This window comes from Triturus cristatus, chromosome 9, assembly GCF_964204655.1.
Source record: "Triturus cristatus chromosome 9, aTriCri1.1, whole genome shotgun sequence".
NCBI classification, from domain to species: Eukaryota; Metazoa; Chordata; class Amphibia; order Caudata; family Salamandridae; genus Triturus; species Triturus cristatus.
In genome coordinates, this window is record NC_140592.1 from 1,224,458,066 (window position 1) to 1,224,470,959 (window position 12,894).

At 49.4% G+C, this 12,894-nt stretch overlaps 1 protein-coding gene across 2 annotated transcripts; it reads right to left on the reverse strand.

Annotated features, from left to right (window-relative positions):
* Positions 1–912: 912 nt before the first annotated feature.
* Positions 913–12,648, reverse strand: CCDC177 (coiled-coil domain containing 177). 2 transcript variants are annotated; one of them, XM_085628093.1, is made up of 2 exons: positions 12,403–12,648; positions 913–3,090 (listed from the first exon to the last, which is right to left on the reverse strand). In XM_085628093.1, the coding sequence occupies exon 2, from the start codon at positions 3,066–3,068 to the stop codon at positions 1,158–1,160; it is 1,911 nt and encodes a 636-aa protein (XP_085484219.1). In that variant the 5' UTR covers positions 3,069–3,090; positions 12,403–12,648; the 3' UTR covers positions 913–1,157. The 2 variants fall into 2 exon arrangements, with proteins under 2 accessions (XP_085484219.1, XP_085484220.1); XM_085628094.1 differs by lacking the exon at positions 12,403–12,648 and adding an exon at positions 12,156–12,189.
* Between the last annotated feature and the right edge of the window lie 246 nt (positions 12,649–12,894).

Sequence of the window (12,894 nt, forward strand, 5' to 3'; positions counted from 1 at the left end):
TCTGTCCTCCAATTCAGTGTGACTGTGGTGTTGTGTTTATTATCAATAAATGCTAATAAAAACAGTTTTGTTTTTTTAATGACTGGATTTAGGATGGGCACTAGGTTACATGAAACCCTGTGGTTGGCAAGAATCTGACTGCGCCACCACCGGCTGCACTCATTGCATACATCAAACACTTTGCTCTACTTTGTCTTTGGCCAATGAGGATCACAGGATGGGTTCCAGGCTGGTCTACTTGGTACGAAAGCTGAGTCTGGCTGACTGGTCAATAGAGTCTATAAGGAAACGGAGAGATTTTGGGCTGTTGCCTCTAAGAGGCTACCAGCCCTGGGCCAAGGGCAGTCACGCGTCAAGAATGCCAGAGGTGTGCTGATTTACATTGCCAGCTAATCAAAGTGCAGTATTTCTATAAATGCCCTCATTGTCCTAGCCCAACATCTAACGTGTGATGCCCCCAGCCTAACTGGCAAAGGTTGCTTTGATTTTAGACCGACCTACCTCAGACTCCAAGAGACAAACCCTGTCCATTTATGTGCCCAAAAATCTAGTACAATGCCTCCCCAAACAACATATTTGCCCTATCTGTGCTGCAGTCTAGGAAAGAGCTGAAGACGATTCACTCCAAGAAGATCCTCGCCCACCTTCGGTAAGCAACCGCACATGTCTCATCGCCCATCTGGGCATCCCACAGAAGAGAACCCTTCACTGCCATCCCACTTCATACACACATACTAGGGTTTTTACCCAAACCCCCATTGTCGCTCTTGTTTGCCAGCTAGGTTTGCATTATATAAAGATCATCACATACATACACTTCATACTAAGCATTCCCTTACATAAGCTCTTACTTAAAGAAAATACATCAAAGCCAAAATAAAAGTTTCCATCTTATTCCAAGGGGCAATTTAACTGTAATATGTACCAGTTGTGTAGTAATAGCTGCCACAGATTTGTACTTAATAACAACTCAAACAGTTGAATTAACATATTTCCAGGTAATCTCTGTTTAGTTTTTAGTTTTTTTTTGTTGCATTAACCGTTTTACGTCTGACTTTAATGAGGTTTTGGTTCAGGTCTGACGTTTCATACTCCAGAAGTGCAGTGAGGGGTTGGAGCTTCACAACCAAAAGTGTGTGTTCGGTGTAAGAGGATTCCTACTTCTTGTCAATACTAGCACGTAGTTGGGCCTCGAGCGCCATTTTGTCAAAAGTGCGTGTGTTGGTTTCCTCCCGAACCTTCTCGCGGATGTGGAAGGAGGCCCGGGCAATGGAACGTGCATTGTCCAGGTAGGTCTTCTTCTCCTTGAAGATGTGCTCGCTGCGCTCCAGCTTGCGCTCAATGGACTGGAGAAGCTCCTGGCGCCGCATCTGCTCGTAGTGCTCCACCTTCTCCTTGTTGGCCTTCTGTGCCTTCTCCTTCTCCAGCCGGCTTTTCACCGCCCGGCGTGCCTTCTGCTGTGCCACCTCCTCGGCCACCTGAGCCGCCAGATGTATCTTCTCCTCCCCAGCTTTGGCCAAGGCTTCCAGGTGCTCGCGCTGCTCCCTCTCCTTCCGCTCAGCCATCAGCCTTGCCCTGTGTATCTGGAGCTCCTCTTTCATGGCCTTCTCCCTCAGCTCCTGGTTCCTCCTCTCCATCATCCGCTCGAAGTTCTCCTGTGCTCTGCCCAGGCTGCCGTCCAGAGATCTCTTCAGTAACTCACTCTCTGCCTCCTCCTGCTTGATCAGGTCCTGAAACACAGCTTCATTCTTCAGCTTTACTGCTTTGTTCAGGAGCTTCTTCTCGCTTTGCTTCTGCAGTTCCTTCTCCATTTTCTTCTGCTCGGCTGAGGTCAGTTTGTGGTGCACCGAATGTTCCACTTCTTCCAGGCTCTCCATTGGATGGTCTTCCTTTGTCTTCATGTTGTGCTGATGATGAACTTTCTTGTGCTTCTCTTCCATCTTGGCACGTTCCAGCCTCTCCCTCCTTTCCCGGTCTTGTCTCTCTGCCTGCTCTCGCCACCGCTCCTCGAGCATCAGGCACTGGCTTTTCTTCAACGCCGCTGCCTCCCTCTGCTCTTGGGTCAGCTTGCTCTTCCGCTTTTCCACCTGAGATTCCCACATCCTCTGGCACTGGAGAAGAGCCCGCTGCTTCTCCCTCTCCTCCTGATCCCTCCTCAGCTCCGCTCTTCGCCTCTGATGGTCCCACTGAAGATGTGCCATGTATCTCTGTTCATTGAGAAGGTTCTCCTCCTGGTGCTTGGCTATCATCAGGGCGGCTATCTTCTTGTCCCTTTCCGGGACCTCCTTGACGCCTCTCTTCTTGAACTCTTTCACTATTGTCTCCACCTTCTTGGTGGTCTGGGGTGAGTGGCTTAGGTCCCCTAGGCTAAAACTTCGACCGACCAGAGTATTCATGGTGGCAACTGTGCGAGTCGTAGGGCTTGTTTTTGGCCGTCTGTCTTTTAGGCTGCCCCCACTGAGCGTCGATGATGCTCCAGAGTCAGAAGATGCCTTGGAGGAGGGCCCACTGTTCCTCTTGGGGAGGGAGTCCAGTGAATGGCTCTTCGTCTTTGGTCGACCCTCCTTGCTGCTGGAAGTGGACTTAAAGGAGATCTTTGGTGCTGGGGATGTGGGCATGCTGCTCGCGACTGGTGTCAGTATCCTTCGTTTCTCCTCCCGGATGATGCGCTCCCTCTCATCCCGGCACATCTGTAGCTTCTTCTGCCGGTCAATTTCATACACCTCATAGAGTCCTGTGGCTACTCTCATGGAACGTCCGGGGGCTTCTCGTACCAGGTCATTAAGGCACCTGGGCAGTAACTCAACTGGTTTCACCATACACCTAGCACAGGCCTCCAGGGACCGTGGACTGGTGAGGACATAGCGGCTCCCTTCTGCTTCCGAGCAGTCGAAATTGAAGAGGTTAAGGTGTAGCAACGGTGACTGGTCCCTGGGACCATCCATTATGGATGCCGGGCCATTGGCTTTGGGATCTAGACCATTCACGGATACTGCAGATGCATCAGAGGTTATTCCCTCTGCTCCACCTGGCTCCAGGCTCGGTCCATCGTCCTCTGGCGTCACCATGTTTGGCCTGGTGTCCACAGTTCTGCAGGGACAGGAAAAAAAGAGAGAAATTGGTAAAATGAACTCTCAGTTCAGCTTTGATATCAACTGTTAGGATTAATGCAATCATAGGACACTCTCTACAATTTTTAGGAGTTGGGGGATGGTAGGGTGACTTGCAGTCCTCCATAAGGTGTCTTAGACATCCACTCCTCTCTTGTAGGAGGGGCAGGGTAGGGAATCTTCCAAGCCTGTCTCCTGGGTGAAAGAGAGCAGGGTGCTTTCAAAGCCTCTCTCCTAGGAGGAAGACAGGAGGGCGCCATCAAAGCTTTTCTCTTAGGAGGAAGACAGGAAGGTGCCTTCAAAACCTTTCTCCTAGGTGGAGAAGAGAAGGAGGTGGCTTCCGCTATTATCTCCTTGGAGTAAGACAGCAGGTGCTATCCAAGTCTCTCGCCTAGGTGAACAGGGTGGTTTCCGCTGTTCTCTCCTAAGAGGAGAGTAGCTAGGCTTCTATTGTTTCTCCCTAGTGAGAAAAGAGTAGGGCTCCATCCAAGCATCTCTCCTAGGTGGTGACTAGGGTGGCCTCCAATGCTCTCTAGTATGAGTAAAGGAGAAAGGCTTATCCTGTTCTCACTTAAGATGGGAGACTAGGGTGGCTTCTTCCCCTCTCCATTAGGTACTAGAGATTAGGGTGGCCTCCATTGATCTCTCATAAGAGAAGGAAAGTAGTGAGGACTCCACCTCCTTCTCTATAGAGGAGAGTAGAGCAGCTTTCTCTGTTCTGTCCTGGGTGGCGGAGAGTAGGGTGGCTTCCACCCCTCTCTATTAGGTGGAGGAGAACAGGGAGGCGTCCATGGATCTCTACTAAAAGGAGGAGAGTAGGGTGGCTTCCAATAATCTCTCCCAGTAGGAAGAGAGGTGGGTGACTTCCAACCCTCTCTATTAAGTGGAGAACAGGGTGGCATCCGTCAATCCCTCCTAGGTGGCGGACAGTAGGGTGGCTTCCAACCCTCTCTATTAAGAGGAGGAGAACAGGGTGGCATCCATCAATCTCTCCTAGGTGGCGGAGAGTAGGGTGGCTTCCAACCCGCTCTATTTAGAGGAGGAGAACAGGGTGGAATCCACTGATCTCTCCTAGGAGGAAGAGAGTAGGGTGGCTTCCACCTCCTTCTCCAAAGAGGAGAGTAGGGAGGCTTCCAATGATCTCTCCTAGTAGGAAGAGAGGTGGGTGGCTTCCAACCCTCACTATTAGGTGCAAGAGAGTAGAGAGGCTTCCATCTCCTTCTCTATAGAGGAGAGTAGGTCAGATTTCACTGTTCTGTCCTAGGAGGAGGAGAGTAAGGTGGCTTCCAGTCGTCTCTATTAGGTGGAGGAGAGTAGGGTGGCATCTATTGATCTCTCCTAGCAGGAGCAGAGTAGGGTGGCTTCCACCTCCTTCTCCAATGAGGAGAGTAGGGAGGCTTCCAATGATCTCTCTTAGTAGGAAGAGAGGTGGGTGACTTCCAACCCTCTCTGTTAAGTGGAGGAGAACAGGGTGGCATCCATCAATCTCTCCTAGGTGGCAGAGAGTAGGGTGGCTTCCAACCCTCTCTATTAAGAAGAGGAGAACAGGGTGGCATCCACTGATGTCTCCTAGGAGGAAGAGGGTAGGATGGCTTCCACCTCCTTTTCCAAAGAGGAGATTATGGAGGCTTCCATTGATCTCTCCTAGAGTAAGAGAGGTGGGTGGCTTTCAACCCTATTAGGTGGAGGAGAATAGAGTGGACTCCACCTCCTTCTCTATATATGAGAGTAGAGGGAGCTTTTACTGTTCTGTCCAAGGAGGCAGAGAGTAAGGTAGCTTGGAGTCCTCTCTATTAGGTGGAGGAGAGTAGGGTGGCATATATTGATCTCTCCTAGCAGGAGCAGAGTAGGGTGGCTTCCACCTCCTTCTCCAACGAGGAGAGTAGGGAGGCTTCCAATGATCTATCCTAGTAGGAAGAGAGGTGGGTGGCTTCCAACCCTCTCTATTAGGTGCAAGAGAGTAGAGAGGCTTCCATCTCCTTCTCTATAGAGGATGGTAGGTCGGCTTTCACTGTTCTATCTTAGGTGGAGGCGAGTATGGTGGCTTCCAATCCTTTCCATTAAGTGGGGAAGATTAGGGTGGCGTCCACTGATCTCTCTGACAAGGAGGAGAGTAGGGTGGCTTCCACCTCCTTAACTATAAAGGAGAGTAGGGTGGATTTCACTGTTCTCTGCTGGGAGGAGGAGAGGAGGGTGGCTTCCAAGCCTCTCTATTAGGCGGAGGAGTGCAGGGTGGCATCCACTGATCTCTTCTAGGAGGAGGAGAGTAGGGTGGCTTCCATTAACTTCTCAAAAGAGGAGAGTATGGGGGCTTCCATTGATCCCTCCTAGAGGAAGAGGGGTGGGTGGCTTCCAACCCTCTCTATTAGGTGGAAGATAGTAGGGTAGAGTCCACCTCATTCTCTATAGATGAAAGTATGGTGGCTTTTATTGATCTCTCCCAGTAGGAAGAGAGGTGGGTGGCCTCCAACCCTCTCTATTGGGTGGAAGAGAGTAGGGTTACTTCCACCACATTCTCTATAGATGAGAGTAGGGTGGCTTTCATTGATCTCTCCTACGAGGAGGAGAGCAGGGTAGTTTCCGCCTCCTTTTCTTTAGAGGAGAGTAGGTCGGCTTTCACTGTTCTGTCCTAGGAGGCGGAGAGTAGGATGGCTTCCAATCCTTTTCATTAAGTGGGGGAGATTAGGGTGGCATCCAATGATCTCCCCTACGAGAAGGAGAGTAGGGTGGCTTCCACCTCCTTCTCTATAGACTAGAGTAGGGTGGCTTTCACTGTTCTCTGCTGGGAGGAGGAGAGGAGTGTGGCTTCCAGCCCTCTCTATTAGGTGGAGGAGAAGAGAGTGGCACCACTGATCTCTTGTAGGAGGAGCTGAGTAGGGTGGCTTCCATCTCATCCTCCAAAAAGGAGTAGGGAGGCTTCCATTGATCTTTCCTAGGAGGAAGAGAGGTGGGTGACTTCAAACCCTCTCTATTAGGTGGCTTTCATTGCTCTCTCCTTGGAGGAAGAGAGGTGGGTGGCTTCAACATCCTTCTCTATAGATGAGAGAAGGATGGCTATCATTGATGTCGCCTACGAGGAGGAGAGCAGGGTAGTTTCCGCCTCCTTCTCCAAAGAGGAGTGTAGGGTGGCTTTCATTGATATCCCCTAGAGGAAGAGAGGTGGGTGGCTTCAACCTCCTTCTCTATAGATGAGAGAAGGATGGCTTTCATTGATCTCGCCTTCTTCTCCAAAGAGGAGAGTAGGGTGGCTTTCATTGATATCTCCTAGAGGAAGAGAGGTGGGCGGCTTCCAAACCTCTCTATTAGGTGGAGGAGAGTGGGGTGGCTTCCACTGATCTTGCTGCTGCCTAGCTCATGTGCCTGTGACTCACATATAAGGACATACAGGATCTGATTACGAGTCGATCTGCTAATTCTGGACCACTGAGATACCATTAGCAGCCAGGACTGGATCTCAAAGGGTTGAAAAAATCTACCTTGCGAGTCCAGTCAGGAATGGGGCATAGCTGTCAGATTTACTACATCCAGTTTCTCTGGTTATTCCTCATTCCTGCCCAGATTTTCACCCGGAGATATTGGCAGTAGAGACCTGCAGTATTTCTGCATTACTCATTTCTGCCACCGGGCCCATAAGAGATTATAAGTAGGGCTCCCTGTTTTATCGTATTTGTTTTTTTAACATTTCCGTCTGTAGTTACTCCTATTTATTTTTGCCCCATCTTATAGGTATCTATCCATGTTTATTTTGCATTTTGAGAGTAAATGGAATCATAAAATGGTATATTTCCTTATTTATTTAACTGATAAACTTGCACGCATACTTTGATGCCTGACGTGTTTTAGCAAATTAGGAAGCCAAAATTAACAAAACACCGCACCAACAGGTAAATATTATCTTTATATACAAATATATGTTAAGCTATGCCTGTATTTAAGGACATCTCATCCCATTTTTCATCTCCCCATGCTAACTCTGTGTTCAGCTGTCGGCCTGGAATTCATTAAGGGCAGCATGGAGAGTCACTCACAAGAAGCACAATTTTCTGTATTTGTCTGCATTCAAAAATAAATAAAGACAAGAAACACATCGTTTTCTGTCTGTATGTATATGTAGAAGTCAGTAAAAATGGAACACTTGGAGCCTTAATTAAGAGTAACTGGCAATGAGAGCCATAGGGCAATCAGCTTGCACTACAATGAGCACTTAGCACTCTCTGTTTATTGCCCAAGCACAATATGAGGTATAAGGAGTGTGTAACTTGTAGCTTGTGATTGTGTCTTTTATGTTGTGCACAAAAGACACAGCAGTAGATTGTAACATCATCAACTCAGCTACATGGGGGTGCGTAGTTCTACCCAGAAACAAAGGGCTGCATGTCTTGAAATGACATTAATATAAAAAAAATGTTTTAGCTGCAAGGGGGGTGAGTCCTGCACAAGTAATATGTTCACAAGTGTCTTTTTACTTAGGACCAAGTACCCCATAGCCACACTTGACTCTCTCAGAGTAGCGCAGCAGAGCAGTCCAAGGGCTACTCGGGGGAGGTCAGGGGGGCTAGTAATCCCAAGCAACACAACTTTATTTTCCAGTCAGTGTCTATTCTTTTAAATTGGCAAAACACTTTTACACACACACTACGAAATACAATGCATCTATTTACAAATCTATACATCAGATAGATGGAACTGCCCTTGGTGACACCCTCCTATCACATACATCCTAGTCAGCCCTGGACCCCATAATCACAATACCCCACCCCCTATCTATACCACATGCAATATTGCAATATAAAAAATCGTCATTTTAAATAGGGCAGGTCTACTGGCTTTGTTGCGGGGTCACCAACATTAATCATAATGCGACGTTATGCTTTGTCAAGGTAACACATCATAACAATCGTCCCGAAGTCAATATAACTAATCTTTTTATACCCTAGAGAAACCAGGGCTATCTCCTTTGTGTGAGACATTTTCGGGATGCAACTTATTTCCTCGCTACATGTTCCTCATGTTTGTTTTCACTCTTATTGTATTGGGGTTGGTTCACTACAAATGTTTAGGATGTTTACTTGCTTAGTGACTAATGGTATCCATTTTTCTGATGTACACCGCTTTGATACCCTTTACGGGTCATGTTCGCCCTTTATAAAAAAAAATAAAAAAAATAAGGGGTATCAAAGCAGGAAGGATGGCTTGTCAGGGTGCCACCATCTTTATAGAAATCAGTAAAATTTCATAACTCAACATTCTATTACTAATCAAATTAATGGAACCAGTACACACCGTCATGGTCATTCATTATGGCAAATGCCCATTGTTCAGTCACCATATTGCCAATAAACCATTTTAATTCAAAACGCCATGCGTGTCTGAGTCTTTCTTTCACACTCTACAGACCACATGCGTGAGAGCAGAAGCCCCAGCTAAGAGTGTGCATGAAACCATGGCATCCTTTCATGGGGGTTCTGGTTTCCATGGGCCCTGAGACTGAGGGCAAGTTTTTAAGATACCCTTTTCTGGGTGGCACTGCACTCCTTGCAGCCCCCACATATTCATTATGGGACATTGGTGGTGCCCCTGCCCCACTTTGGGGCCACCACGATGAAGAAAATAGGCAGAATTACAGCCATGCGGGCCATTATAGAGCATTCCATCTGGGAACAAATAGATTTTTAATGAGCGGATAGGCCCACTCACTTTCTTTTTTGCATTACTGCTCTTTTTGTGGTAGGGTGCCCACATGGGGCACCCACCGGCAATGCTACCCTTGTTGTGGGGTGCAGTGGGAGCGATCTACTGCTAATATTATGTGACATGGCCACTGACTCCGAGGTCACAGGCAAGTGGGAGTTACACTTCTTTATTCTTTAGATGTAAGACACAGGTACAAAAACAACTATTGATGGACAGAATGTAGAACAATATTGTACATTCACCCCAGTACAGAGATCTGGGCCTTAATCCATCATTTTTTTGCTCACCATGCCATTCCAGTTTGGACCAAACCATATGCAAATCAGTCTTGACCCTGCGCCCAATGGGAACAGTCAAGCCCGAACTGCCAGGCCAGGCCCTCCCTGAACTGGAAACAAGCATCCTAGGACCGGTTTCGGGCTTTCAGCCCTCATCAGCCAGGATAGCTTGACTCCAGTGGCATTGAGAGCACGGAACCCACGTCTGGGCATACCCGTCCCACTCGGGGTGACAAATGCAAAAACAACAATTGATGAACAGAATGCAGAACAATGTTGTACATTCACCCCAGTACAGAGATATGGGCCTTAATCCATCGTGTTTTTTGCTCACCATGCCATTCCAGTTTGGACCCAGCCATATGCAAATCAGTCTTGACTCTGCGCCCAATGGGAACAGTCCAGCCTGAACTGCCAGGTCCTCCCTGGACTGGAAACAAGCATCCTAGGACCGGTTTCGTGCTTTCAGCCCTCATCAGCCAGGATAGCTTGACTCCAGTGGCATGGAGAGCCCAGGACCCACGTCTGGGCATACCCGTCCCACTTGGGGGGACAAATGCAAAAACAATACCTGGCTTGGCAGATCGGGCTGGACTGTTCCCATGAGGCACAGGGTCAAGACTGATTTGCATGTAGCTGGGTCTGAACTGAGGTGGCGAAGTGAGCTAAAGAATGATGATGGATTCAACCTAGATCTGTGACTGGGGGTGAGTGTCTGAAAAGTTTCAGTGCTCCGTCCATCATCTCCTTGTGTTTACTTTGTTCGCCCTAAGTTGGCAGGATCTTCCCAGACGTGGGTCCCTTGCTCACTTTGCTACTGGATTCAAGCTAGCCTGGCTGATGAGGGCTGTTAGCCTGAAACCAGTCCCAGGATGCTTGTTTCCGGTTCAGGGAAGACCTGGCTTGGCAGTTCGGGCTGGACTGTTCCCATGAGGCATAGGGTCAAGACTGATTTGCATATAGCTGGGTCTGAACTGAGGTGGCGAAGTGAGGTAAAGAATAATGATGGATTCAACCCAGATCTGTGACTGGGGGTGAGTGCCTGAAAAGTTTCAGCTCTCCGTCCATCATCTCCTTGTGTTTACTTTGTTCACCCTAAGTTGGCAGGGTACGCCCAGATGTGGGTCCCTAGCTCACTTTGCCACTGGATTCAAGCTAGCCTGGCTGAGGAGGGCTGTTAGCCCGAAACCGGTCCCAGGATGCTTGTTTCTTGTTCAGGGAAGACCTGGCTTGGCAGTTCGGGCTGGACTGTTCCCATGAGGCACAGGGTCAAGACTGATTTGCATATAGCTGGGTCTGAACTGAGGTGGCGAAGTGAGCTAAAGAATGATGATGGATTCAACCCAGATCTGTGACTGGGGGTGAGTGTGTGAAAAGTTTCAGTGCTCTGTCCATCATCTCCTTGTGTTTGCTTTGTAAGACACAGGTAGACACGTCCCACCGGAGACAACAAGCCTTTGCAGCTCCACCTGGATCCGACACCAGGACCTGCCTCTGAAAGCTACAAAGAGCTGCACAGGTGTCACCCCATTCCATCACAGCAGTCCTACAACAGGAAACTGACAGAAACAGGACAATGACCACTGACATGTGCAGTCTCAGGGCATGCTTTGCAACTCAGAACCACAAATGACCCCGCAGCACCAGTGAAACAAGAGGTCATGAAAAGGCAGAATTGTTTATGGACACCACCCCAAAACGCAGCACACGCACCAACACACACCATCTACCCGGACAACATACACCAACAACACAGACATGTCAAAACACGCATGCAATAGTGCCAGCGAAAAGCCCTCGCCTCAGCACAAGCACCAATCTTACACTGGCCCTCGGCCCTAGAGAGACACGAGCACAATGTGCTGGATCTGGTGGCTTAGTGGACTAATGCAGCCACTGCAGGGGGGTCCTCTCAGCCTTTCATCCTTCTGAGGCCGATAAAATGAGTACCATTGAGTTGGGTAACAATAAACATCTGTTATTCAGCGCCAAGATACCCTTGGGTGAACGTGCGCTTTACAAATACACGTTATATGTATGTAAAGTGCAGTTATTGATTTGTATAGCGCACTAATCAAACCAAAGGGTATCCAGGCACTTTTTTAACGAAAAGCCAGGCGTCAGCTTCATGCGGAACACAAAAAGTTCTGGTGCGCAGGGCTTTCGATGGAAAGAGGCGCCTTGAGTGGCCCATAGCGTGGGCACGTGCAAACCCAAAACTAAAGACAAGTTTTAAAACACAACTGGTCATACACAATACAGAGGCACAGCGTGTATTAGAAGAAGTGTGCTCGTGTGGGCTCGTTTTTTACGAGGGCTATGTTCATGTTTTACAAACTGTGTTACACTTGGCGCTAGATGGGGCGGGGTTTATAAAATGGGGTTCCTCTGCTCCCCATTCAATGTTTGTGGGTGAATAGTATTTTCAACAGGAGATAACGTATCCTGCGGACATCCCACGCTATATCACGTCAGGTGTGAGTGGCCCACGCAGCCTTGTGTTTATCCCTTTTTATACGGAAACGTGAAAAATACACGGTCAAACTAATTTGCTAATTCCCTGCTGATAGCCACATGTTACCAGAAGGTCCTACACTAAAAACCCTTCAGGCGCAACTCCGCCTTTCATCCTTCAAAGGTCGCTGAGAACGAGCTTCAATGGGCTAAAAATAACGGTATATTAAAAACAGGTACGTAAAGTATTTTCCATAAAACGCTGCATTAACACAACTTACTTTTATTATATAATGCGACAGGTAATATGTATCTCTTACAGCTATAGATAAACCATATTGATGATTCATCGTTAAAGCAAGAGTCCAAGGGGAGAAGGCAATGTCTAAAACCAGCGAAGCGGATGACCCAAGCCTCCAGCGCCGCACCAGCGCAAGGGACGCTTCGGCAGGTCTCGCTGATGGGGAGGGAGGGGCTCTCCGTCAGGACACCAGTGCAGCAGATGGGGGCTCAGCGTAGGACCAGCAGCCGCCCCCGTCCCGCACCCATTCATCACCCAACCAAAACAATGAACCCAAACATTCATCGCCCTGGGGTAGGACAACGAGACATGCAATACCTGTGCAGGGCAGGGCGGCCGCCACTCTCCGATGGCGCTGGGTGTTGCAAGCAGCTCGGGCTGTGCCGGGCGCATGCGCACCACAGACATGGCCCTCTGGGTACCACTACCGGCTGCCATCAGGGATGCTGCGCTCTCAGCTTCCCGGCAGATGCTAACAGCAGCCTCTACTTGTTCACACCCCACACGAAGCTGAGTAAGCCACACACAAACACGCACAATCACAACGGCCTTTTGTGACCCTTACTCTGGAGAGGTCTCCTGGACGCATCCGGCGCACACCCGGGCTGCAGGAATGCTGGCTTCCGGTCACCGTGGATACGGCTGGACCACTCCCGTGGATGGGATGGAGGCGGCTGGTGGAAGGTGACCGAGCGTCAGGGGGACTGAAGGCAAGGACCGCTCTCCCCGGCAGCGGGTGCCCGCCTCGGCCTGCCGTGGGGGGGGGAGGTGTGCAGCGCCGCCCCCGAGTCTGGATAACGCCGCCTCCGAAGCTAGCATCAAAGCCACGGAGGGAAGCGGCGGCGCCTTAATCCCGAGACGGCAGCAGGAAGTGCTCTGATTACTGTGCCCGGCACCAGCTGTTCCAGGTGGGCGATTTACCCAAACCCTCTGCCGGGTCATGAAGCGATGGAGCCGGTGGGGAGCCGCGGCACTGCTGGAAACAGCGAGCATCCTTGTCTGGAATTCACGGAGCCGGCAGACCACTCTGACACCGCGGGTCCAAGATTCTGTACTC

Excerpts from the sequence above, each read along its gene's own strand:
- CCDC177 (XM_085628093.1), bottom strand. The coding sequence starts at position 3,068 with ATGGTGACGCCAGAGGACGATGGACCGAGCCTGGAGCCAGGTGGAGCA.